This window comes from Sardina pilchardus, chromosome 4, assembly GCF_963854185.1.
Source record: "Sardina pilchardus chromosome 4, fSarPil1.1, whole genome shotgun sequence".
Taxonomy (NCBI): domain Eukaryota; kingdom Metazoa; phylum Chordata; class Actinopteri; order Clupeiformes; family Clupeidae; genus Sardina; species Sardina pilchardus.
In genome coordinates, this window is record NC_084997.1 from 34,194,589 (window position 1) to 34,219,588 (window position 25,000).

A 25,000-nucleotide genomic window follows, 5' to 3' on the forward strand; every position below is an offset into this window, starting at 1 on the left:
ACACACACACACACACACACTGCAGCAACTCTCTCTCTCTCTCTCTCTCTCTCTGTATGTGTGTGTGTGTGTGTGTGTGATGATGGAGGACACCTGGAGCGGGTGCTTGAGCAGTGGACTGGTGTGGCAGTTTGTGCTCGACGTTTGCCTTTCAGCGCTGCTCCACGCACTACTGTTTACACAAACACTTGCAGGTGGGACAGTTGGAACAGTCTCTGGATTCATCCATCAATTCTGACAACTTTATATGCAGGCTGTTGTTGACTGGAGTTATAAGTGCAAGAGAGTGGGGGCGGGGCATATTTTTCTCACATGTTTTGGGTGTAGTGATGTAATTTCCAAAATGTTCTTAATTTCCTTCCATTAATAAATAAATCTATCTATCTGTCTATCTATCAGTAATCAGTACTAAGAAATGTTAATTCTTTCAATTGCAGCGTGAGAGTACAGTTAAAATAAGAAAAATGTGAATGAAGAATATGAAGTCAAAATGTAATAACTGCAATTGTATTTGCAATATACCTTAATATAAGTGAAAAATACACACGCCAAGCTTCATGAATTAAGAGGGCAGTGCAGGTTTAACGGTTATTTGGCCATTGCTTAAGCTGTCTTCAGTCGATCTAACGCAACTTGAGGTTCCACCAGAGGTCGTAAAGATTAAAAAACAAAACAAAAAAAAAAAACATTATCAGCACAAACATAGCACACACGATTGAGTCCTGAGTGACGCCACAGGCCAGAAAAGCTCAATTAGCCTACTTAATACCCTTAACAGCACAAATTATCATTTTACGGTAGCCTACACACGTAGCACAAACGAATAGCAGTGTTTTTAATATCATTTTTGAATAACATGGGGGGCCAGCTTCACGCAGGTCGCCAGGCAGCATGATCCCAGCTCTATCTGGTTGTGTGATATGCTGTAATGTATCGCCACCTGCTGGTAAATATATGCAACTACAACTGATACATGTCCTGGGACAGTAGGCTACGAATCCTGTATGCAAGTAAAATTGACAGTGTGACGGATGTGTGTTAGTAGGCTGTTAGTTGTATTCAGATAAGAAATCATGATAGCCTAACCGTGATTTTCAAATCACACATGAACTCATCCGTTGGAGAGATGCTCATCAGCCAAAACCGACAAAGGCAAAGAGATGAATGCGTAAAAAGAGCGGACCTTTGCTGAACTGCCAGCTTTGTTTCGTCGCCAGGAAGACCACAATAGTGATTGTTCAACCCTACAAACACCCCACTATCGTAAGCCTAAACGCTGATGAGATATAGGCTATTCTAGCCTATCTTTAGCCTATGACCATGTCCTCAGCGCAGAAGATGTTTACAATTTCGTCAACAACACAATAGTTATGGATATAACTTATACAATTAGACGATCCTTTTAATTTAGCGTATTTCAGTATTTTAAATCATATGAATCAAAGGACGTGGTTGTAAGCAACCTTCATCTACCACCAAATTACAGAACGATTCAGAGTTTAAAGAGGCGGAGTTTAGGACCACGCAGGTGAATAACGTGATTATCACATGACGGTGATTTTCAAAGCCGAGACACTTCATGACAACTAAAACAACGGGACAAGGAGACCGCTTGCTTGTTACCGTCATGGGGTAATATCAATTACCAACCACAACAAGACGAGTTTTAAATAGTGCATGTCGCCTAATGGGTCGTCGTTGTTGTCATTATATCAACATAATGACAAATTGATTAGTGAGTGTTCCAGCTCGTCTGCTAAATTCAAGTTATGAGTTCAAAAGTTTTTTTCGCTATCGTTTGCCTCACATCCGTCCACCTGGCAAGTGAGACAGTTGCAGCTGTGAGTATCTGCTTTTAGTTTCATAATATCTACAGGTCCTGGGTTAGCAGTGTGTTTTGTCCAGCCTGCTATGCAATACTTTAGCTTGTGCAGTTTCAACTGTAGTGTTCTGGTTGGGTGCGTCTAGCCTACACGTGATAATGTATTTTCCTAACAGATAAGCTACCTAACATTACAAGGGGTAACGATAACATTACGTTTGGTTTGTACGCTACGTTGAGGACACCTTTTTAAATGTTAGCTTACTTGCTCTGATGATGCTTGCTTCCTATTCTGGTGTCAGGCGTCAGAGTCACGCACTTTCTCCATTGACTACAAGAACAACTGCTTTCTGAAAGATGGAAAGCCCTTCCAGTACGTCTCTGGAAGCATCCACTACTCTCGCATCCCACCGTACTACTGGAAGGATCGACTCCTCAAGATGTACATGACTGGACTGAACGCCATTCAAGTGTAAGGGCAAAGGTCAAGTGAAGTGCATGATAATGCCTGTCTAAAGTTATTTACAAACAACTTTAGTCTAAAGTTATTCACAAGAATTAGTTTGAAAATGAGAAATTATGCATAAGCAGCACTTGTATAATGTGTAGAATTGTCATGATTATGGCATGACATGTTTTATATATTTTGCACAGGAATTACAGACAGTGTGTGTTCACAAATGAGGATGAGTGATTGTGCATGTCTTTAAAGCAGCGCTAGTTACATAGAACTAGCCCATATGTAATATTTGTGTGTGCACAAGCATCATGGTGTGTGTGTTTTGTGTGTGCACACTGCACAGGCATCATGGTGTGTGTGTTTAGTGTGTGCACAGGCATCACGGTGTGTGTTTTGTGTGTGTTGTAGCTACGTACCCTGGAACTTCCACGAGCCGGTGCAGGGTGTATACAACTTCGAAGGGGATCGGGACCTGGAGCACTTCCTGGGCCTGGCCAATGAGACGGGCCTGCTGGTCATCCTGCGTCCTGGGCCGTACATCTGCGCCGAGTGGGAGATGGTGAGCAGTGCAGTCCACTTCCTGTTTGTCTGCGTTCCACTTCCTGTTTTGTTTGATCAGCTTCAGAACATCAGGGTCATGGGATGCGACTCTTCCATTAACAGTCTGCAAACGCCTTTATTAATAGTGACTGATGGTGAAGCAGAAGCATAAGAAGCATAAGTCCTTTATTAATAGTGACTCATGGTGAAGAAAGAAGTCAAACACCTTTATTAATAGTGACTGATGGTGAAGCAGAAGTCAAACACCTTAATTAATAGTGACTGATGGTGATGAAGCAGAAGTCAAACACCTTAATTAATAGTGACTCATGATGAAGCAGAAGTCAAACACCTTTATTAATAGTGACTGATGGTGAAGCAGAAGTCAAACACCTTAATTAATAGTGACTGATGGTGATGAAGCAGAAGTCAAACAGCTTTCTTAGTGACTGATGGTGATTAAGCAGAAGTCACTCACAGGCTGTGCAAGTGCTTCAGCTGGGTCATGACCGATCACTGAAATCACCTCTACAGCAGGGCTCAACATTAACTTTTAAATGGGGCTGCCAGCTTGGCCACCGGGCATGAGGTTTACAGTAGGCTGCGAGTTGTATCAGGTTACAATTTATATAGCGCTTTTCTCAATACTCCAAGTGCTTCACAGGGAAAGAGACACCTCACAAACCACCACCAACGTGTAGCACACACCTGTGACCGTTTGGTAGCCAGGGGCAATCAGGCAACCATGAACGTGGTTCTAATGCAAGTCTACTCTTGCTCTTTCTCCCCCCCCCCCCCCCCTCTTGCTCTTTCTCTCCCCCCCCCCCCCCCTCTTGCTCTTTCTCTCCCCCCCCCCCCCCCCCTCAGGGTGGGCTGCCTGCGTGGCTGCTGGAGAAGCCAAACATCATTCTGCGGTCAGCTGATACAGGTACAGTAGCATTACAGTACATCAATCTTCTCAACGCTCTCGCATGCTCCAGTGGATACACTTGTGCTCAAAATCACTAATCACTAATCTCTCATGAGGGCACTAGAACCTACACAATATGGAACATTTGTACTGTAGTACACAACTATGATCTGTGAAGTGTGGGTGCAAACTATGATAACACGTGGTGATTACTGATTTAGCTTAGTAAGGAGTTAAATATGGAGATACATTCTAATTGGAAACATTGGTGAATGTTAATGGACATTTTTCCATTCATAGTTATGGTTGTGGGATTTTGGCAGATGCTTTTAGTCCAAATATTTCCCTTGAGTTCTCCGCTCACTCAAATGTAACTATTCAGAGAAAACATTTTCACCATAAATGCTCGCCACAGTTAGCCACATTTGAACACACATGACATATGTTTTAGCATGACATGCTGCTGGTGTTGCAGACTACCTGCAGGCGGTAAGCAACTAAGCAGCTGGTTCTTCTGAGTGAGTGTTTAAGGCATGATTTTGTTGCTGGTGTTGCAGACTACTTGCAGGCCGTAACTAACTGGTTTTGCTGAGCATTAAAGGCATGTTTTTGCTGCTGTGGTTGCAGACTACGTGCAGGCCGTAACTAGCTGGTTTTGCTGAGCATTAAGGTGCTGTGTCCACCAAACGCGTTTTTTGCGCCGACGGCGACAGTTTTCAATGTAAAGTCTATGTAGCTCAGCGCTCACAGCGCTGAGCGCCCTCGGCGGAAAAAAAAGGTCGGCGCCGACCTTTTTTGTCGCAGCGCTCAGAGCGCTCAAAGTTGAAATCTGTTCAACTTAACAGCGCCGGGCTCGTCAATGGCACTTCTCGTTATAAACCGTCTCTGGTTTTGGTAACTTAGCAACAATAAACACTTATCGAAGCGCCGAGAGGAGGAGGTTTGGGGCGCTCTGGCTGTAAAAAACGCATTTGGTGGACACAGCACCTAAAGGCATGTTTTTGCTGCTGTGGTTGCAGACTACGTGCAGGCCGTAACTAACTGGTTTTGCTGAGCAGCATTAAAGGCTTGTTTTGCTGAGCATTAAAGGCTGGTTTTGCTGAGCATTAAAGGCATGTTTTGCTGAGCATTAAAGGCTTGTTTTTGCTGCTGTGGTTGCAGACTACGTGCAGGCCGTAACTAGCTGGTTTTGCTGAGCATTAAAGGCATGTTTTTGCTGCTGTGGTTGCAGACTACTTGCAGGCCGTAACTAGCTGGTTTTGCTGAGCATTAAAGGCATGATTTTGCTGCTGTGGTTGCAGACTACGTGCAGGCCGTAACTAACTAGTTTTGCTGAGCATTAAAGGCTTGTTTTTGCTGCTGGTGTTGCAGACTACGTGCAGGCCGTAACTAACTAGTTTTGCTGAGCATTTAAGGCATGTTTTTGCTGCTGTGGTTGCAGACTACTTGCAGGCCGTAACTAGCTGGTTTTGCTGAGCATTAAAGGCTTGCTTTTTCTGCTGTGGTTGCAGACTACTTGCAGGCCGTAACTAGCTGGTTTTGCTGAGCATTAAAGGCATGATTTTGCTGCTGTGGTTGCAGACTACGTGCAGGCCGTAACTAGCTAGTTTTGCTGAGCATTAAAGGCATGTTTTTGCTGCTGTGGTTGCAGACTACTTGCAGGCGGTAACTAGCTGGTTTTGCTGAGCATTAAAGGCTGGTTTTGCTGAGCATTAAAGGCATGTTTTTGCTGCTGTGGTTGCAGACTACTTGCAGGCGGTAACTAGCTGGTTTTGCTTAGCATTAAAGGCTGGTTTTGCTGAGGATTAAAGGCATGTTTTTGCTGCTGTGGTTGCAGACTACATGCAGGCCGTAACTAGCTAGTTTTGCTGAGCATTAAAGGCTTGTTTTTGCTGCTGTGGTTGCAGACTACGTGCAGGGCTGCAGGCCGTAACTAACTAGTTTTGCTGAGCATTAAAGGCGTGTTTTTGCTGCTGGTGTTGCAGACTACGTGCAGGCCGTAACTAACTGGTTTTGCTGAGCATTAAAGGCGTGTTTTTGCTGCTGGTGTTGCAGACTACGTGCAGGCCGTAACTAACTGGTTTTGCTGAGGATTAAAGGCTTGTTTTTGCTGCTGTGGTTGCAGACTACATGCAGGCCGTAACTAGCTAGTTTTGCTGAGCATTAAAGGCATGTTTTTGCTGCTGTGGTTGAAGACTACTTGCAGGCGGTAACTAGCTGGTTTTGCTGAGCATTAAAGGCTGGTTTTGCTGAGGATTAAAGGCATGTTTTTGCTGCTGTGGTTGCAGACTACGTGCAGGCCGTAACTAACTAGTTTTGCTGAGCATTAAAGGCTTGTTTTTGCTGCTGGTGTTGCAGACTACGTGCAGGCCGTAACTAACTAGTTTTGCTGAGCATTTAAGGCATGTTTTTGCTGCTGTGGTTGCAGACTACTTGCAGGCCGTAACTAGCTGGTTTTGCTGAGCATTAAAGGCTTGCTTTTGCTGCTGTGGTTGCAGACTACGTGCAGGCCGTAACTAGCTGGTTTTGCTGAGCATTAAAGGCATGATTCTGCTGCTGTGGTTGCAGACTACCTGCAGGCCGTGACTAGCTGGTTTTGCTGAGCATTAAAGGCTTGATTTTGCTGCTGTGGTTGCAGACTACGTGCAGGCCGTAACTAGCTGGTTCTTCTGAGTGAGCATTAAAGGCATGTTTTTGCTGCTGTGGTTGCAGACTACGTGCAGGCTGTAACTAGCTGGTTTTGCTGAGCATTAAAGGCATGTTTTTGCTGCTGTGGTTGCAGACTACTTGCAGGCCGTAACTAGCTGGTTTTGCTGAGCATTAAAGGCTGGTTTTGCTGAGCATTAAAGGCATGATTCTGCTGCTGTGGTTGCAGACTACTTGCAGGCCATAAGCAGCTGAGCATTAAAGGCTTGCTTTTGCTGCTGTGGTTGCAGACTACGTGCAGGCCGTGAGCAGCTGGTTCTTCTGAGTGAGCATTAAGGGCTTGTTTTTGCTGCTGTGGTTGCAGACTACTTGCAGGCCGTAACTAGCTGGTTTTGCTGAGCATTAAAGGCATGTTTTTGCTGCTGTGGTTGCAGACTACGTGCAGGCCGTGAGCAGCTGGTTTTGCTGAGCATTAAAGGCATGATTTTGCTGCTGTGGTTGCAGACTACTTGCAGGCCGTGAGCAGCTGGTTCGCCATGCTGCTTCCCAGGATGGAGCGGTGGCTGTACAGCCGAGGAGGCAACATCATCTCTGTGCAGGTAAACAACAAACAAACAAATCAATAAATACGTCAGTAAACAAACAAACAGGTAACAGGAGTGGAGAGCTTCAGAGAGATGATGAAATAGTATACATTGGTGTCTATATCAGTAGCTTTCCCATGTTAAGGGTACTCTTCCATACCTTCATATCTACCATCTTTGAAGTACACTGACTGAGTGGTATTTAGCTGATGCCTTTATCCAAAGAAACCGGTTGTCAGGTGGTGAGACTACCTCATCTTAAGGATTGTATAAGTATACAGTATATACTGTAAGTATAGTATATAAGTATGGATGTGGACGTGGGAGAGCAGTACTCAACCACTCAACCACTCAACCCCACCCACATTTTCCCTACTGGTCGGGGATCGAATTGGCAACCTTACAAGCTCAAAGCCCTTACCAGTAAGCCACGCCTGCCCCTATTAGTGATGGTCTAAGAGACAAAAGATCATAAACACAGACACAGATGAAATAAGCACTAACGTTAAGATTTCAGATTAGATTAGATTAGATTAGATTAGATTCAACTGCATTGTCATTGTGCAGAGTACAAGTACAACGAAGACGAAATGCAGTTTACTCACAACAGTGTACACAGAGAACAACCAAACACAATCACCTCTGTCTGAAACTGAATAAGCGTGCCATTGTGTCCCTGTGGGCTGTCTCTCTTGAATTTGAATACTTGAATTTCCCCTTGGGGATCAATAAACTATCTATCTATCTATCTATCTATTTATCTATCTATCTATCTATCTATCTCTCCACAAAGGTGGAGAACGAGTACGGAAGCTACTTCGCCTGCGACTACAACTACCTGCGGCACCTGCGCACGCTCTTCCAGAGCTTTCTGGGCGAGGACACGGTTCTCTTCACCACCGACGGGAACACGGACCGCGAGATGGTCTGCGGAACCCTGCAGGGCCTCTACGCCACCATCGACTTCGGCACAGGTGAGGAGGAATGCGACCGCAGGGGATGGGGATCTTGAACACACCAGGGTCACACTGGGCCTGTATAGTAATAGAATAGAATAGAATATACCTGTATACTTTTTTGATCCCGTGAGGGAAATTCAGTCTCTGCATTTAACCCAATTTAACCGAATTGGTGAACACACACAGCACACAGTGAACATACGGTGAGGTGAATCACACACTAACCCAGAGCAGTGAGCTGCCTGCCCAACCAGCGGCGCTCGGGGAGCAGTGAGGGGTTAGGTGCCTTGCTCAAGGGCTAGGCTAGTCTAGTCTCCTAGAGTACTATTCACAGATTATAAACAAACTCTCTGTTCACACTCTGTAAACATGAACTCAACAGGTTATGGTTATGGTTATGGTTAGGGGTTGGGTTGGGTTCAGTTGAGGTGATGTTTATTGTTCAGTAATTGCTCAACAATTTTAAAGACTGAACTTGAGCTTCAACTAGCTAAATGTACCGTAGGGTCCCTGTTTCAGAGGGAGGAGAGTGTCTCCATATCAGAGATGTTCAATCTGTGCCAGTCATCTTTACAACACCAGTGTCATGCCAGCGTCTTACCCAATACATTGTTGAGCTGTGGTAGCTAACAGACACTCTGAAGCAACTTTCTGAAAACCGCCACAAGCCACTCCTCAAGTTTGTGGTCTTGGGGCAGGAAGAGGTGATGAGCAACTAAGAGATGGATAGAGAGAGAGCCTTCGGTCAGCATTATAGAGAAATCATCTATTAGCAACGGGAGTTTGAATCAGCATGGGGTGATTAGGTGTCTTGATAGTACTGAAAGACTTGTAGAACAAGCCTGACCTTTTTCAATGTATTTGTTTTACCCCTTTAGACACCAACATCAGCACTGCCTTCAGTCGCCAGAGGAGGTTTGAACCCAGAGGTCCGCTGGTAAGTCCACTCCTTACCCACCTCCAGCAGAGACACCTACTGCCAGCTGTGCCCTCTAGTTCATTAGATGCTCACATAGAGACAGCACGGCAGCACTGTGCCCTGCTCCCATTCACTCTACATAATGGCTGTGCTGTGAGTTAGTATCCCGCTCACTGTCCATTACGTATGCAAACATTTATTCAGTATTCACAACGTTTACTGAATATTGAATAAATGTTTGCATGCGTAATGGACAGTGTGCAGGATTCTCTCTTTCAAGTATAACTGGGCAACCTATTCCAACGCACCTGTCCACACAAAAGAGGTGTTCAAAAGCGTTTGTAAACTGTGCTGTGAGTTAGGTCAGAGATCAGAGATGGGCAGTGGGGCACTGTGATCTCATTGGCTCAGGGTACTCACCTTTCTGTCTCTGATTGGATGAAATTGAAAGCACCTGTGGTCCCTCCAGCCCTGCCCACCCCAGATCTCCATTACAGTGAAGACTAACTGTGTAATCTATCACCTAATTTTTCACCTGGCGGGCGTACCTGTCGTGCAGGTGAACTCTGAGTTCTACACGGGCTGGCTGGACCACTGGGGTGACCGGCACGCCTCTGTGGACGGCCAGAAGGTCAGCAAGATGCTCGGGGAGATGCTCGCCATGGGGGCCAACGTCAACATGTACGTCACCCCAGAACTCTCACCAGCACCCCCAAACGTGATTACACAACATGACATGGGATGATATTACTGCTACTGCTACTGCTACTGCTACTGCTATTGCTACTGCTACAACAACGAATAAAAGCAGCAAACACAAAATCACCAATAAAGCCACCTTGGTGCGCAACAAGTAGGCCTCGGTAGCTAGCGCTAATGCCTTGTTGATGTGGGCGCTGAGCAGTATTAATAGCTGGTGGTGGCTGCTCTGCTGGTTTAAGTGTAATATGCTGTGTTGTTTCTACAGGTACATGTTTGAAGGAGGAACAAACTTTGGCTACTGGAACGGTACGGTTGTTCTGTTTTCTTTCTGTCAGCTACTCACTAGACTAGAGAACTAGATTGCATTACAGTGGAAGCTCATGCTTGATCTAGTCTGATTTTTGAAGTCTCTTTTTTTAATGTAATTCACATAAAATGTGTTTAATAATATTTTGCTTTGGACAAAGGCCTCTGCCAAATAGCATAATCATAAATAGCATAATAATCATAATAATAATAATAGTAATAATAATAATAATAATAGTAAACAGTATTTTAAGTGTTCACATTTAAAACCATCTGTTTGTGCTGCTGAGTGCTCGTAACTGGTTTATAAGCCGTCTGTCTGTCTGGTCTACTGACAGGTGCGGACCATGACTCCAGGTACCGCTCAGTGGTGACGAGTTACGACTACAACGCCCCTCTGAACGAAGCAGGAGACCCCACGGAGAAGCTCATGATCATCAGAGACGTCATCAGTAAGGTATACTGTGGTCAAAAGTCTACATACACATGCTAAAGTTGAGTAAAGAAAATCTTTTGGAAATGTTGATGCCTTAATTAACATGAGGAAAAATGCAACCTTTAAGGACACCAATTGTCTTTGTGAAGGAATTATGTTTTGTAAATAAGGAGGAGAGGTAGCTGATGCTAGACTGTGTATATGGTGGTGGGGGAGCTGGTGCTAGACTGCAGCCTGATGCTCATCTGCCTTTTGGTTCTTTGTTGTTCTCCAGTTCCGGACGGTTCCTGAGGGTCCCATGCCTCCAGCCACGCCCAAGATGGAGTACGGCTTTGTGACGCTTCAGAGGGTGTGTTCATTTTTACATTTTGTAAGATCTCGTACTTGGACATCAGCCTGCTCCTAGACATAATGATGACCACATGAATGCCCATGCCTATCCTTAAAGCGTTCACTCCAGCATGGCCGTGTGTTTGTTGTTGTTTTTTTCTGGGGTTCTAATGTGTGTGTGTGTTTGCTGGACGTGGTCAGGTGGGGAACACCAGCGGCCTGCTGGATATCTTGACCCCTCAGGGCCCCGTGGAGTCCCTGCACCCCCTCACCTTTGAGGAGCTCAAACACGTGAGTCACATCCAGCAGCAGACTCCCATTCATTACAGCACATCTACATCCAGCAGCAGACTCCCATTCATTACAACACATCCACATCCAGCAGCAGACTCCCATTCATTACAACACATCCAGCAGTAGACTTGCATTCATTACAGCACATCCAGCAGCAGACTTGCATTCATTATAACACATCCAGCAGCAGACTTGCATTCATTATAACACATCCAGCAGTAGACTTGCATTCATTACAAAACATCCAGCAGTAGACTTGCATTCATTACAGCACATCCAGCAGCAGACTTGCATTCATTATAACACATCCAGCAGCAGACTTGCATTCATTATAACACATCCAGCAGCAGACTTGCATTCATTATAACACATCCAGCAGTAGACTTGCATTCATTACAACACATCCACCAGTAGACTTGCATTCATTATAACACATCCAGCAGCAGACTTGCATTCATTATAACACATCCAGCAGCAGACTTGCATTCATTACAGCACATCCAGCAGCAGACTTGCATTCATTACAACACATCCACCAGTAGACTTGCATTGGGAGCACCTAAACACTGCACAGTGCACAGTATTTGCCACTACACTGCTAGATAAAGGATACCTAACCATATTCCTGCTAAAACTTCACCTGGTGGATAAGCCAGTTTGTGATTGGTTCAACTTCCAGCAAAAGTAGAACGCAAGCAGGAGAGATAAATGTGCAGGTTTCCAGCCTGAGCTGCAGGGCGGGCTGGGTTGACCCGGTCTATATAAAATATCATTTTAATGTAATGTTTATTGATGCTGTTGTACTGTAAGTGACTCTGAACAGAAGCGTCTGCTCACTACCATGAACACAAAGCTAATTCTGTGTCCCTCTAGTTTTATGGATTTGTGCTGTATCGGACCAAGCTGCCCAGGGGCATTCCGGAAGGCCAGCCTCTCATCTCGCCTCTGAATGGCATCCACGACCGCGCCTACGTCTCTGTCAACGGGGTACAGCGCTTTCACTCTTGGGCTTTAGTTACGGCTGATATTGTGCTTCAGTTACAGGCTTCATCAGTGGCCTTCGGGGTGGAGAGGGTCAGTATAAGGATCTCTGTGTAAGGCTTTGCTTAGTGGACAACTCCGCTTAGAAGAAGTTAATGCTGCACTGACTACAATCAGGAGATGATAATTAAGCACAGGAGATAGTGAGATGATGTGTCAACCCTGTGCATGACCCTGTCCTATGATGTGCAGTCACCTCACAAAGATTCCCTGATGTCATTTTGGGTTTTCAGTTAAGGATCTGTGAGTAATGATAGATTAACTCTGCCTGATGTCTATTTGTTAATCATGACTTGTGATGTCGGGTAATAGTAATTATGCTGCACTAGCTGGTATAATGTATACATTGATGTGCTAGACATGGCATATACTGCCCTAGTTGATAATGTATACATTGATGTGCTAGACGACATGTGCGTAAACTGCCCTAGTTGATAATGTATACATTGATGTGCTAGACATGGCGTATACTGCCCTAGTTGATAATGTATACATTGATGTGCTAGACGACATGTGCGTAAACTGCCCTAGTTGATAATGTATACATTGATGTGCTAGACATGGCGTATACTGCCCTAGTTGATAATGTATACATTGATGTGCTAGACATGCCGTATACTGCCCTAGTTGATAATGTATACATTGATGTGCTAGACATGCCGTATACTGCCCTAGTTGATCATGTATACATTGATGTGCTAGACATGGCGTATACTGCCCTAGTTGATAATGTATACATTGATGTGCTAGACATGCCGTATACTGCCCTAGTTGATCATGTATACATTGATGTGCTAGACATGGCGTATACTGCCCTAGTTGATAATGTATACATTGATGTGCTAGACATGGCGTATACTGCCCTAGTTGATCATGTATACATTGATGTGCTAGACATGCCGTATACTGCCCTAGTTGATCATGTATACATTGATGTGCTAGACATGGCGTATACTGCCCTAGTTGATAATGTATACATTGATGTGCTAGACATGGCGTATACTGCCCTAGTTGATAATGTATACATTGATGTGCATGGCGTATACTGCCCTAGTTGATAATGTATACATTGATGTGCATGGCGTATGTTGCACAAGCTGATGTTGCACCTGTAATGTGTTACGTTGGTGCACTGGTTGCTGTTCATGGCTCTGATTCTCAGGCAGCAAACTAAGTGATGTGTGTGTTACAGTAGGTACCACATGCTACAGTGTAGCGCTCCTCAGTGACCTCTGCCGTGGGTCCGGTCCGGTCCGGTCCGGTCCGGTTCTGTTGTGTTGTGTTCCCCAGGTGTACCAGGGCCTGCTGCAGCGGGACACGGAGCTGGTGATGAACGTGACGGGTCAGGAGGGGGACCTGCTGGACGTCCTGGTGGAGAACATGGGCCGGGTCAACTTCGGCAGCAAGATCCACGACAACAAGGCACGCCACTCTCTCTTTCTGAAACTTTGGCACATTCTCTCTCATTCTCTATCTCTCTTTCTCTTTCCCTCTACCTCTCTCTCCCTTTTGCTGAATCTCTCTCCCGCTACCTCTTTCTTTCTCTCTCTCTTCCTCTTTCTCTACCTCTCTCTCCCTCTACCTCTTTCTTTCTCTCTATCTTCCTCTTTCTCTACCTCTCGCCCCCTCTACCTCTTTTTCTCTCTCTGTATGTTTTCCTCTACCTCTTTCTCTCTCTCTCTCTCTAAAGCTGCTCCCTCTGAGTCTCTCTGAGTCACTCTAAAGCTGCTCTCTCTCTCTGAGTCTCTCTAAAGCTGCTCTCTCTCTCTCTCTCTCTCTCTCTCTCTTTCTCTGAGTCTCTCTAAAGCTGCTCCCTCTGAGTCTCTCTGAGTCTCTCTAAAGCTGCTCTCTCTCTCTCTCTCTCTGAGTCTCTCTAAAGCTGCTCTCTCTCTCTCTCTCTCTCTCTCTCTCTCTCTCTCTCTCTGAGTCTCTCTAAAGCTGCTCTCTCATTCTCCAACACAGGGCATCCTGGGTGAGCTCATCCTGGGAAGGAACGTGCTCACCGATTGGCTGATCTACCCCCTGGACATCGACGGCGCCGTCTCCAGCGGTTGGCCCCACTCGGGGCTCCGAGGCTGGCCACGCCCCCCAGAGACGGGACAGGCCAATGGGACGGGACCCACCGTCTACATGGGCACTCTGCCGCCCAATGGCCTCGCTTGGGACACCTACCTCAAACTCACCGGCTGGACCAAGGTACACACACACACACACACACACGCATGCAGTAGTAAATGTAGCCACTTTAGATATTTGTTATGATGATACAAAGAGTTGTCGTGTGGATGATTGGAGTCATCGGTTGTGCAGGAAATGCCTTTCCCAGATAATGAGAGACATTTTGCCTTGTGTGTATTGTAACTTTTGAGGCTGATTGTAAAATAACTTACCTTTGATTAAAAATATACTGTATATCTTTGAGTGTTGCTGAAAAACACAAATATGTCCAGCATTCATTGACCATATTTGGTAGCCCTGGATAAACCCAGACGAATCCGCGAGCGCATTTCAGTTCGGTCTGCAGATCTGCAGTCTGCACAGCCGTTTATTTAGCATCTCCAACTGGCTAAGAGCACAAGATGCTCTTCCTGTATGCTTGCTCATGTATTTCCGGTGGAGCGTTAGCTGTGTTGTGACCATAGATATATAAAGCTTTATATATCTATGGTTGTGACCACATCTTCTGTTATAGTCTGCGCTTTACATCTTCACTCCGACACTCAATATCTTATTTGACCAATAATAACAACTTTATTACTCACATAAGTCCTTCTTTATTGTAACGTGCTGATTCACTAGGTGCAACACCAACAATTTGAATTCACGCATAAATCCTCTTTTGTCATGAAGTGCTTCTTCACTACAGTAGGTGCAGCACCCAAGCGGGTCCGTGTGTAGACACTAATTACATGACCAACGGCGGCAGCTTCAGACACACCTGGCTCCACCGGAAACAAACAAGCGCACAGAGAGCTTTTCATGCACATCACAAAATCACAGAAACTCAGGAGCCAATCACAGCTGCTTATCTAGCATGGGGTGGGCTTTACATGATGACTGACTGACAGACAGAGCAGTAAAGTCAGCAGCGCTGTGTAAATGTGATCTGGCAGTATCCAAACCAATTACCAATTGAGAATCGGTCTAGTGTCAGCCAGGTGAAGTGTTTGGTTGATTCAATCTCAACTTTCCTCTACTACACTGGTGGACCTACACTACAGTAATCCCAACTGAAGCGCTTCCTCCCTCTCTCTGGATAGACAGCAGATGGGCCATAAAGTCATGAGTTAACTCCTAAAACTCGTGTTGTGTGTGTGTGTGGGTGTGGGTGAGGTTCAGATGACTTTAGGTCCTCTGTGACAATTTGGTCACTTCCTCATTTTAACTTTGTCTCTGTCCTGCTGCTCGTCTTGAATTAGTTCTGAAGTCTTTAGTTAGACACTTGCGGTCGCTGCTTCAGTGTGAGAGGGCAGTTCAGCTGGCTCTGATCTGGCTCCACAGCCTGTTTTTCACCTCAATTCAAATTCAAGACTTGGAATTTGGGAGTCATTCTCAAGAACTGAATTGGAATTTAGGAGTCATTCTCAATTACATTCTGAATTTTGCACATGCCTGGGGCCTACTGCATAGCTCTACAAAGCCAAAAGGCAGTAACTACGCAGAGTGCAAACTGAAATATATTACCTGAAATTTATCCTGTTGTCCAGCCTAAGTAGTTGTAGGTGATTTTTTGTATATGTGGAGGTTGTGTTACTTGACATGAACTTATTTTTGGTAAATATCAATCTTCATAACAACTTTAATGTCATGAAAATTATAAAAACGAATTTTCGACCTGACTCGGCTCGCGTACCCCCACCATCCGACACATTGTACATTGACACACAAAGTAACACATTGTATTGGGAAAAAAATTAACACGTATCCTGCTATAGAGTTTACAAATTATTTCCTTTATTGTCATGTTTCCTTATCATTATAAAACGATTTATTTATTCATTCATGAATTAATTACAGCTGAGGCGGAAATTAGGTCCATGGAATCTAGGCTGCCTAGCAGCGCCAATGAAATCATGTACAATGCAGCATGGGTACACACCTACACACATGTACACACACGTACACACACACGTACACACACACGTACACATGTACACACACGTACACACACACACACACACACACACACACACACACACACACACACACACACACACACACACACACACACACACACACACACACACACACACACACACACACACACACACACACACACACACCTCATCATGTTCCTCTTGCATAGACGCGCACACACACTACCAGTAACCAGAAAAACTAGTGTGACCCTGCTATCTGATGACACTGTGTGTGTGTGTGTTCTCAGGGTCAGGTGTGGATTAACGGGGTGACCCTTGCTGCTCTCTGATGACTTTGTGTGTGTGTGTGTTCTCAGGGTCAGGTGTGGATTAACGGGGTGACCCTTGCTGCTCTCTGATGACTTTGTGTGTGTGTGTGTGTTCTCAGGGTCAGGTGTGGATTAACGGGGTGACTCTTGCTGCTCTCTGATGACTCTGTGTGTGTGTGTGTGTGTGTGTTCTCAGGGTCAGGTGTGGATTAACGGGGTGACTCTTGCTGCTCTCTGATGACTCTGTGTGTGTGTGTGTGTGTTCTCAGGGTCAGGTGTGGATTAACGGGGTGACTCTTGCTGCTATCTGATGACTTTGTGTGTGTGTGTGTGTGTTCTCAGGGTCAGGTGTGGATTAACGGGGTGAATCTGGGCCGGTATTGGCCAGCGTGTGGCCCGCAGCAGACGCTGTACGTGCCAGGCCCGCTGCTCAGCCCGTCCCGACCCAACAACATCACGGTGCTGGAGCTGGAGGCTGCGCCCACACACACACGAGTGCTCTTCATGGACCGCCCGCAGCTCAGCACCACACCTGGGAAACCATGAACACACACACACACACACACACACGAGTGCTCTTCATGGACCGCCCCCAGCTCAGCACCACACCCGGGAAACCATGAACACACACACACACACACACACACACACACACACCCGCGAGTGCTCTTCATGGACCGCCCGCAGCTCAGCACCACACCTGGGAAACCGTGAACACACACACACACACACACACACACACACACACACACACACCCGCGAGTGCTCTTCATGGACCGCCCCCAGCTCAGCACCACACCCGGGAAACCATGAACACACACACACACACACACACCCGCGAGTACTCTTCATGGACCACCCACAACTTTTCGCCACACACTCTTTTCATGGACCACTCACAACTTGCCATAGAGGTGCCCTAGCCACCATGCCATAAAAGACACACACACACACACACACTGCTGCTGCTGCTGCACGACTGATCATTCAGCATGTTTGCTTCCCTACCTGACCGCAGGTAGAGGGGGAAGTTATTAGCCAATCATCTCCTTCCGTAGATCTTAGCCAATCATCATCACACACACACACACACACACACATGTGCCACCACGGTGGCCACTCATGAAGCTAGAGAGCAGACACACACAGGGTGCCTCTCATTCAGCGTTTATACGTCCTCCCTCGCTCCTCGGGCCTCCTCACTGATCCACATAAAGAATGATGGGGCGAAAACAATGGGATAGTCTAGTTAGCTAGTTAGTTATAGATCAGTGGGAACGCCCCTCAAGGATCGAGCATCGAGGAGGCATGTTGAGAAGCTCCTTAAATGCCATATCAGCATATACGTGTTTTAGTGGAGTGCTTTAGTAGTGCAGGAGTGTGTGTGATCGCATTGCACTGTCATGGCCGACCTCTCACCCAACATAACGCACAGTCCACAGAGTGGACAACAAAGGGTTCAGATGCAAAAGCCTCTAAATCCGTCTGACCACTTTTCTTTTAAATGAGCATTTTGTATAGGCTCCTATAGGGTTTCGCCTACAAATCAATATTTCAGACCAGGTAGAGAATAGCATTTAGTGAGTTTTAAAGCAATATTATTTAATCAATTCACACTATATGTGAAGAGCATTCACTCACCATCATTATCTTATTTTTGACAAAAGTGGCTTTTAGAGGCTTTTGCATCTAAACTCTTCAGTGATGAACTGCAGTAACAACCCGTCAGATAATGCGATCCTTATTTGAGGTCCTTCTATACAACTTAAGCCTAACTTACACTGACAGACTTTGACAAGATTTGGGAAAGATTGTTGAAAGACTGTAGTCTTTTAATAAATGCCTCATTCAAGCTTTACTCAAAAGACTACAATCTTTCAAAAATCTTTCCCAAATCTTGTCAAAGTCTGTCAGTGTAAGGTACTGTAGGCTTTAGCTGATCAAACTGCAACCTTGTTTTCTGATTATCAGGAATCTGAGTCAATTGAGGATGCTGTGCTCAATATTTCATTTATTTTTTTGGTTATTTTCATCTCTCTGTAGCAAATCCATCCAGACACATTTCAAGCAGCTGTACACAATTAATGTAAACATTGTTAGAGACCGACTGAAGGGGGGGGGGTTCATTTCTCAAAGCAGAATCTGTGGGCGCTACACCCCGCCAATCATATATCTGTATCTGTGCTCCCCACACTGAGGATGTCCAGGGCTGATGACCAAAACACTGAGGTCACTGACACACACAGACACAGACACACACACACACACGTACATTGCTTTGTGAGATACCGCTCAGAGGTAAACAGTAAGTCACTGGTTGACTGCTGTTATATGGCACTATACTCATATACTCAACTCCACTACCACCACAGTCACGGACACAGGCTCTTATTGCCATGTCCCTCAACATTGTGGCTGAAAGAGACCGTTGCTGGGAAACTCAGTGAGATCTAGAGATGGACAACAGCACCGCATAAGGAGTATGGTGAGGTATGGAGACGCACGTCAGGCCGATGTGCTAGGAACTCTCACTGAGATACAGGAAGTGAGGTCATCGTTCTGGAACTCTGCTGTTCAGCTGTTGTGATCATGAACATGATGTTGTTTGCTGTGCTTCTCCTCATTTCATATAAAAGAGTTATGATTCTGTAAATATGTTGTTAATTTGAGATAAAATTAAACAGATTTTTCAATAAGTCCCTTTCTGTGTGAAATTGTTCATTTCAATAAAATATGACATAGTCCAGCAGACCTGAGACATCAGGAGAAAGTTAAGACATTGGGGCTCAGAAATACTGCACACACAAACATGCAAACTACAGATGGTATCAACATCATACGGAACAGAACAGGTTGACCTCACAGCCATGTGATAGGTCCTAACTGGTAGTATCAGCCCCGACACGCTCCAGATTGTTTTGATTGTCTTATTTTTAAGTCCGACTCCTTCACTGGGTCTGTAGTCAGCCCCGTCATGTGGAGGATGAAGATGACCATCTTCATCTTCATCCTCGTCCTCATCAGTTCGGCTGTAGCAGAGGTGCGTGTGCTCACAGACAGTAGTAGGCTGTGAGTGTGTGTAGGTGATCTGGATGGGAAGGCTGTGGAAGGCGTTTAAGTGTGTGTAGGTGAACATGTTGGAGAGGGCTGTGGAGGGTGTACAGTAAGTATAGGTGAGCATGTTGGGAGAGGGCTGTGGAGGGTGTAAGTGTGTGCACTGTAGGTGAGCTAGTCGTGAAGGCTGTGGATGGTGTTTAAGTGTGTGTAGGTGAGCTAGTCGTGAAGGCTGTGGATGGTGTTTAAGTGTGTGTAGGTGAGCTAGTCGTGAAGGCTGTGGAAGGTGTTTAAGTGTGTGTAGGTGAGCTGGTTGGAGAGGGCAGGGGTGTGAGTGTGTGTATGTGAGCTAGTCATGAAGGCTGTGGAAGGTGGGTAGGTGAGCTAGTCGTGAAAGCTGTGGATGGTGTTTAAGTGTGTGTAGGTGAGCTGGTTGGAGAGGGCTGTGGACATCAGCATAGGAGCTATGAGGGCAGCCAGTCCACTGCATGCTCCCAAGGTGGCTGGAGAGGTGGGAGAGGAGTTTACGGCAGTCCTGCAGGTATGTGTGAAATATGCTGGATTAAGAGAGGTGGGAGAGGAGTTTACAGCAGTCCTGCAGGTATGTGTGAAATATGCTGGATTAAGAGAGGTGGGAGAGGAGTTTACAGCAGTCCTGCAGGTATGTGTGAAATATGCTGGATTAAGAGAGGTGGGAGAGGAGTTTACAGCAGTCCTGCAGGTATGTGTGAAATATGCTGGATTAAGAGAGGTGGGAGAGGAGTTTACAGCAGTCCTGCAGGTATGTGTGAAATATGCTGGATTAAGAGAGGTGGGAGAGGAGTTTACAGCAGTCCTGCAGGTATGTGTGAAATATGCTGGATTAAGAGAGGTGGGAGAGGAGTTTACAGCAGTCCTGCAGGTATGTGTGAAATATGCTGGATTAAGAGAGGTGGGAGAGGAGTTTACAGCAGTCCTGCAGGTATGTGTGAAATATGCTGGATTACGAGTGGCCGTTCAGTCTGCTCTTTTATTAAAACACTGGCACAGTCTCAGACCCAAGAGTTCATGTGTGTACTGGGGGTCGATGAAAGCAATCTCACTCTCTCTCACTCACACACACACACACACACACACACACACACACACACACTCATGTCTCCAGTCTAGAGGACTCTTGAGATTCATCCACTTGTAGAGTGTGCAGGGTCCGGTCGCGTCTGTGACTCAGGTCATGGGTTGGGGTAGGTGAGGGCTCAGAGGTCAGGAGGTCAGGAGGTGAAAGGTCATGGCTTCCCGGTGGGGTTGTTGGCTTTGCGGTGCGTCTGCACGCAGCGCGGGGAGCAGAAGGAGTAGTCCAGGTACTGGAAGGGCACCTTGCCCAGCAGAGACTCCCCACACATCCAGCACCGCCTGGGTCAACACACACACCACACGCACACACACACACACGCAACAAACACAGTTAGCACACACACACTCACAACACTTTACAACAACAACAACAACAACAACAACAACAACAACACACACACACACACAAACAATAAACTCATACTCAATACGAAGTAAATCAACAAGAACAAATATGCGATGTGATGACATGGTGCACTCAAAACTCCTTGAATCAAGGTGCGGGTAGATTGCAGGAATATATTTAAATAGCAATGATGAGATCGCTCTACTGTACACTGGTGAGGTGTGGCGAGGGCACTGATTGGCTATGGGGAGTGATATGGTGTAGCGAGGGCACTGATTGGCTATGGTGAGAAGTGTGGCGAGGGCACTGATTGGCTATGGGGAGTGATATGGTGTGGCGAGGGCACTGATTGGCTATGGGGAGGTGTGGCGAGGGCACTGATTGGCTATGGGGAGTGATATGGTGTGGCGAGGGCACTGATTGGCTATGGGGAGTGATATGGTGTGGCGAGGGCACTGATTGGCTATGGTGAGGTGTGGCGAGGGCACTGATTGGCTATGGGGAGTGATATGGTGTGGCGAGGGCACTGATTGGCTATGGGGAGTGGTATGGTGTGGCGAGGGCACTGATTGGCTATGGTGAGGTGTGGCGTGGGCACTGATTGGCTATGGGGAGTGATATGGTGTGGCGAGGGCACTGATTGGCTATGGGGAGTGGTATGGTGTGGCGAGGGCACTGATTGGCTATGGTGAGGTGTGGCGTGGGCACTGATTGGCTATGGTGAGGTGTGGCAAGGGCACTGATTGGCTATGGGGAGTGATATGGTGTGGCGAGGGCACTGATTGGCTATGGTGAGGTGTGGCGAGGGCACTGATTGGCTATGGGGAGGTGTGGCGAGGGCACTGATTGGCTATGGGGAGTGACATGGTGTGGCGAGGGCACTGATTGGCTATGGTGAGAGGTGTGGCGAGGACACAGATTGGCTATGGGGAGGTGTGGCGACTGCCGAGGGTACTGATTGGCTATGGTGAGGTGTGGCGAGGGCACTGATTGGCTATGGGGAGTGATATGGTGTGGCGAGGGCACTGATTGGCTATGGTGAGAGGTGTGGCGAGGGCACTGATTGGCTATGGGGAGGTGTGGCGAGGGCACTGATTGGCCATGGGGAGGTGTGGCGAGGGCACTGATTGGCTATGGGGAGGTGTGGCGAGGGCACTGATTGGCTATGGGGAGGTGTGGCGAGGGCACTGATTGGCTCACTTGACGTTGCTGATGGGGGCACCAGTGGAGGCCATCTGCTCTGCCAGCCGCTTCTCCGCCGCCAACGCCCGCTGTGACATCACAGGACAACAAAACAACAATCAGATGGTTATGGTTATGGTTATGGTTATGGTTATGGTTATTTAGCAGACGCCTTTGTCCAAAGCGAAGATAATCAGAAGATAATCAGACGTCATCAAAGTTGTCACACAGTCACACACAGTCACACACAGTCACACACAGTCACACACAGTCACACACAGTCACACACAGTCACACACAGTCACACACACTCACACACACTCACACACACTCACACACCTTATCTCAGGTATACTGAGGTATGGATTGCTAAAGAGCATCTCTTCAGTGAGCATGTTAACATGGATAATAATATTTAGATATTAACTCGATTAAGACAATATTCCAAATAAAAATCCATGTAAACAGTATATTCTGATTGCCTTAACCTGAATAAGGTCTTAGTCAAATAAGCAATAATCAAATTAAGACGTGGAGAATTCCAATCACAGTCGCATAATCGCATTACTGAGGAACGCTGTAGCCATGTACAGTACACACCTAAATTGCATTATAACGATTATTATAATATCATAATATATATCCTGTTAGAATTTTCTGTAAAGAAGAAACTTTACAGAACCAACAGCCCTACGTCACATTTTTTGGACAGCTGACCAATTACAAGCGGCGTAATGAGACGTTTGTGTCCAGTGGAACTGGAGACGGTAGTAGTGTCATGGTCTGAGTACAATGAGCTATATGACGTGAGACTGAAACTCTATCACCAGATTCATTTATGGAGTTAAACTGGACGTGTTCTGAATATTCTGGCCAGTGTGGGTCTGTAGTGCAGTCATCTAGTCATCTGAGAAACTAGCATGTTAGCTATCATTAACTCATGATCAGCACACGTTGCTATGGCAGTGAGAACTCCCTAAACTGCGTTTTGCTGTGAGTGATTTTTCAAGATTCTTTTTCCTTGTCAAAAAAAAAGAAGCCTAAGCGTAGCCTCAGTCTGAATCCTGGCTCTGAGAGGGTGAGCTCGGGTCTGGTTACCCAGAGTCCTTAGTGAGTGGCATGTGTGTGTGTGTGTGTGTTTACCTTCTCCCGGTCGCTCATGGCAGCGAAGCGCTTCTTCTCCTCCTTCTCCTCCTCCTCTTTCCTCTTCACCTCCCTCTGCTCCTTTTCTCGCTGCTTCTTGGCCGTCTTCAGGGCCTTCTTCTTCTCCGCCTTCTTCGCCTCGATCTCCGCCGTCAGGGGCCCTGGCACCTAACACACACACACACACACACACACGCACGCACACACAGACACACACCAGACACACACACAACGCAAATTAGTTCTCATAAACAGAAACATACAGAATAGATCAGATGCTTACATTACATTTGTTAGATTTTCTAGGGGTGCCAATAATTGTGGGCAAACGAATTTTTGCTTAAAAACATTTATCTCTTTATGAGATTTTCCTTTCTCTCAAAATAAATTTGGTTCCCTTCAAGGCTGGATTTGTTTTATGAGATTAACTTTACTAAAGGTGCGTGCGTGCGTGCGTGCGTGCGTGCGTGTGTACCTGTGCTTTAGTGTAGTCGTACTTGTCCGGGTGGTCCCCCATGTATTTGCGGAACACGTTCCTTGTGTCCTTCTCAGGGGCCACTACGTACGGAGGCTGGCCCTTCTTATCTCTGCACACACACACACACACACACACACACACACACACACACACACACACACACACACACACACACACACACACACACACACACACACACACACACACACACACACACACACACACACACACACACACACACACAACACACACACACACACACACACAACACACACACACACACACACACACAACACACACACACACACACACACACACACAAGACAACACTTTGTCAGTGAATAAAACATCTAAACACACACACTGACTTGCTGAGTTAGTCTGCAAGTCTTTGTTCATGTGTTGGGTGAATGTATATCCTAAGAGGCTTTTTATAATCGTGTGTGTGTGTGTGTGTGTGTGTAATATGTGTGTGTGTGTGTGTGTGTGTGTAATGTGTGTGTGTGTGTGTGTGTGTGTAATGTGTGTGTGTGTGTGTGTGTGAGAGTGTGTGTGTGTGCGTGCGTGCGTTTGTGTGTGTGTGTGCGTCCTCACTTGCAGGCTGGGTCACACCCCAGGTCCATCAGTAGAGTGTGTGTGCGTGTGTGTGTGTGTGTGTGTGTGTGTGTGTGTGTGCGCATGCGTGCGTGGGTGCGTTTGTGTGTGTGTGTGCGTCCTCACTTGCAGGCTGGGTCACACCCCAGGTCCATCAGTAGAGTGTGTGTGCGTGTGTGTGTGTGCGTGCGTGCGTGCGTTTGTGTGTGTGTGTGCGTCCTCACTTGCAGGCTGGGTCACACCCCAGGTCCATCAGTAGAGTGTGTGTGTGTGTGTGTGTGTGTGTAATGTGTGTGTGTGTGTGTGTGTGTGTGTGTGTGTGTGTGTGTGTGTGTGTGTGTAATGTGTGTGTGTGTGTGTGTGTGCGCGTGCGTGCGTGGGTGCGTTTGTGTGTGTGTGTGCGTCCTCACTTGCAGGCTGGGTCACACCCCAGGTCCATCAGTAGAGTGTGTGTGCGTGTGTGTGTGTGTGCGTGCGTGCGTGCGTTTGTGTGTGTGTGTGCGTCCTCACTTGCAGGCTGGGTCACACCCCAGGTCCATCAGTAGAGTGTGTGTGCGTGTGTGTGTGTGTGCGTGCGTGCGTGCGTTTGTGTGTGTGTGTGCGTCCTCACTTGCAGGCTGGGTCACACCCCAGGTCCATCAGTAGAGTGTGTGTGTGTGTGTGTGTGTATGCGTCCTCACTTGCAGGCTGGGTCACACCCCAGGTCCATCAGTAGAGTGTGTCTGTGTGTGTG

General features: G+C 46.5%; 2 protein-coding genes across 4 annotated transcripts in view; one reads left to right on the forward strand and one right to left on the reverse strand.

Annotated features, from left to right (window-relative positions):
- The first annotated feature begins 1,593 nt into the window (after nt 1-1,593).
- On the forward strand, nt 1,594-19,053 carry glb1l (galactosidase, beta 1-like). Its single transcript, XM_062535280.1, has 16 exons — nt 1,594-1,841; nt 2,125-2,294; nt 2,691-2,841; nt 3,690-3,750; nt 6,883-6,977; nt 7,756-7,936; nt 8,800-8,858; nt 9,400-9,521; nt 9,808-9,848; nt 10,187-10,305; nt 10,559-10,633; nt 10,816-10,905; nt 11,782-11,895; nt 13,240-13,371; nt 13,912-14,145; nt 16,700-19,053. Exons 1-16 carry the CDS (start codon nt 1,770-1,772, stop codon nt 16,901-16,903), a joined length of 1,920 nt encoding a protein of 639 aa, XP_062391264.1. The 5' UTR covers nt 1,594-1,769; the 3' UTR covers nt 16,904-19,053.
- Nucleotides 19,054-19,114: 61 nt separating this feature from the next.
- ankzf1 (ankyrin repeat and zinc finger peptidyl tRNA hydrolase 1) overlaps nt 19,115-25,000 on the reverse strand; it is a 19,933-nt gene continuing 14,047 nt past the window's right edge. For all 3 annotated transcript variants that reach the window (XM_062535278.1, XM_062535279.1, XM_062535277.1), the window contains 4 exons: nt 23,671-23,782; nt 23,196-23,363; nt 22,071-22,141; nt 19,115-20,803 (listed from right to left, as the gene is read on the reverse strand). In XM_062535278.1, the coding sequence (XP_062391262.1) occupies nt 20,677-20,803; nt 22,071-22,141; nt 23,196-23,363; nt 23,671-23,782 (478 nt within the window). In that variant the 3' untranslated portion in view covers nt 19,115-20,676. The remainder of the gene's footprint in view (nt 20,804-22,070; nt 22,142-23,195; nt 23,364-23,670; nt 23,783-25,000) is intronic.

Bases quoted from the DNA above. Each gene is read 5' to 3' on its own strand.
- glb1l (XM_062535280.1), top strand. From the start codon at position 1,770: ATGAGTTCAAAAGTTTTTTTCGCTATCGTTTGCCTCACATCCGTCCAC. The intron at 11,896-13,239 runs GTACAGCGCTTT...TGTGTTCCCCAG, and splicing joins CCTACGTCTCTGTCAACGGG to GTGTACCAGGGCCTGCTGCA. The intron at 14,146-16,699 runs GTACACACACAC...GTGTGTTCTCAG, and splicing joins AACTCACCGGCTGGACCAAG to GGTCAGGTGTGGATTAACGG.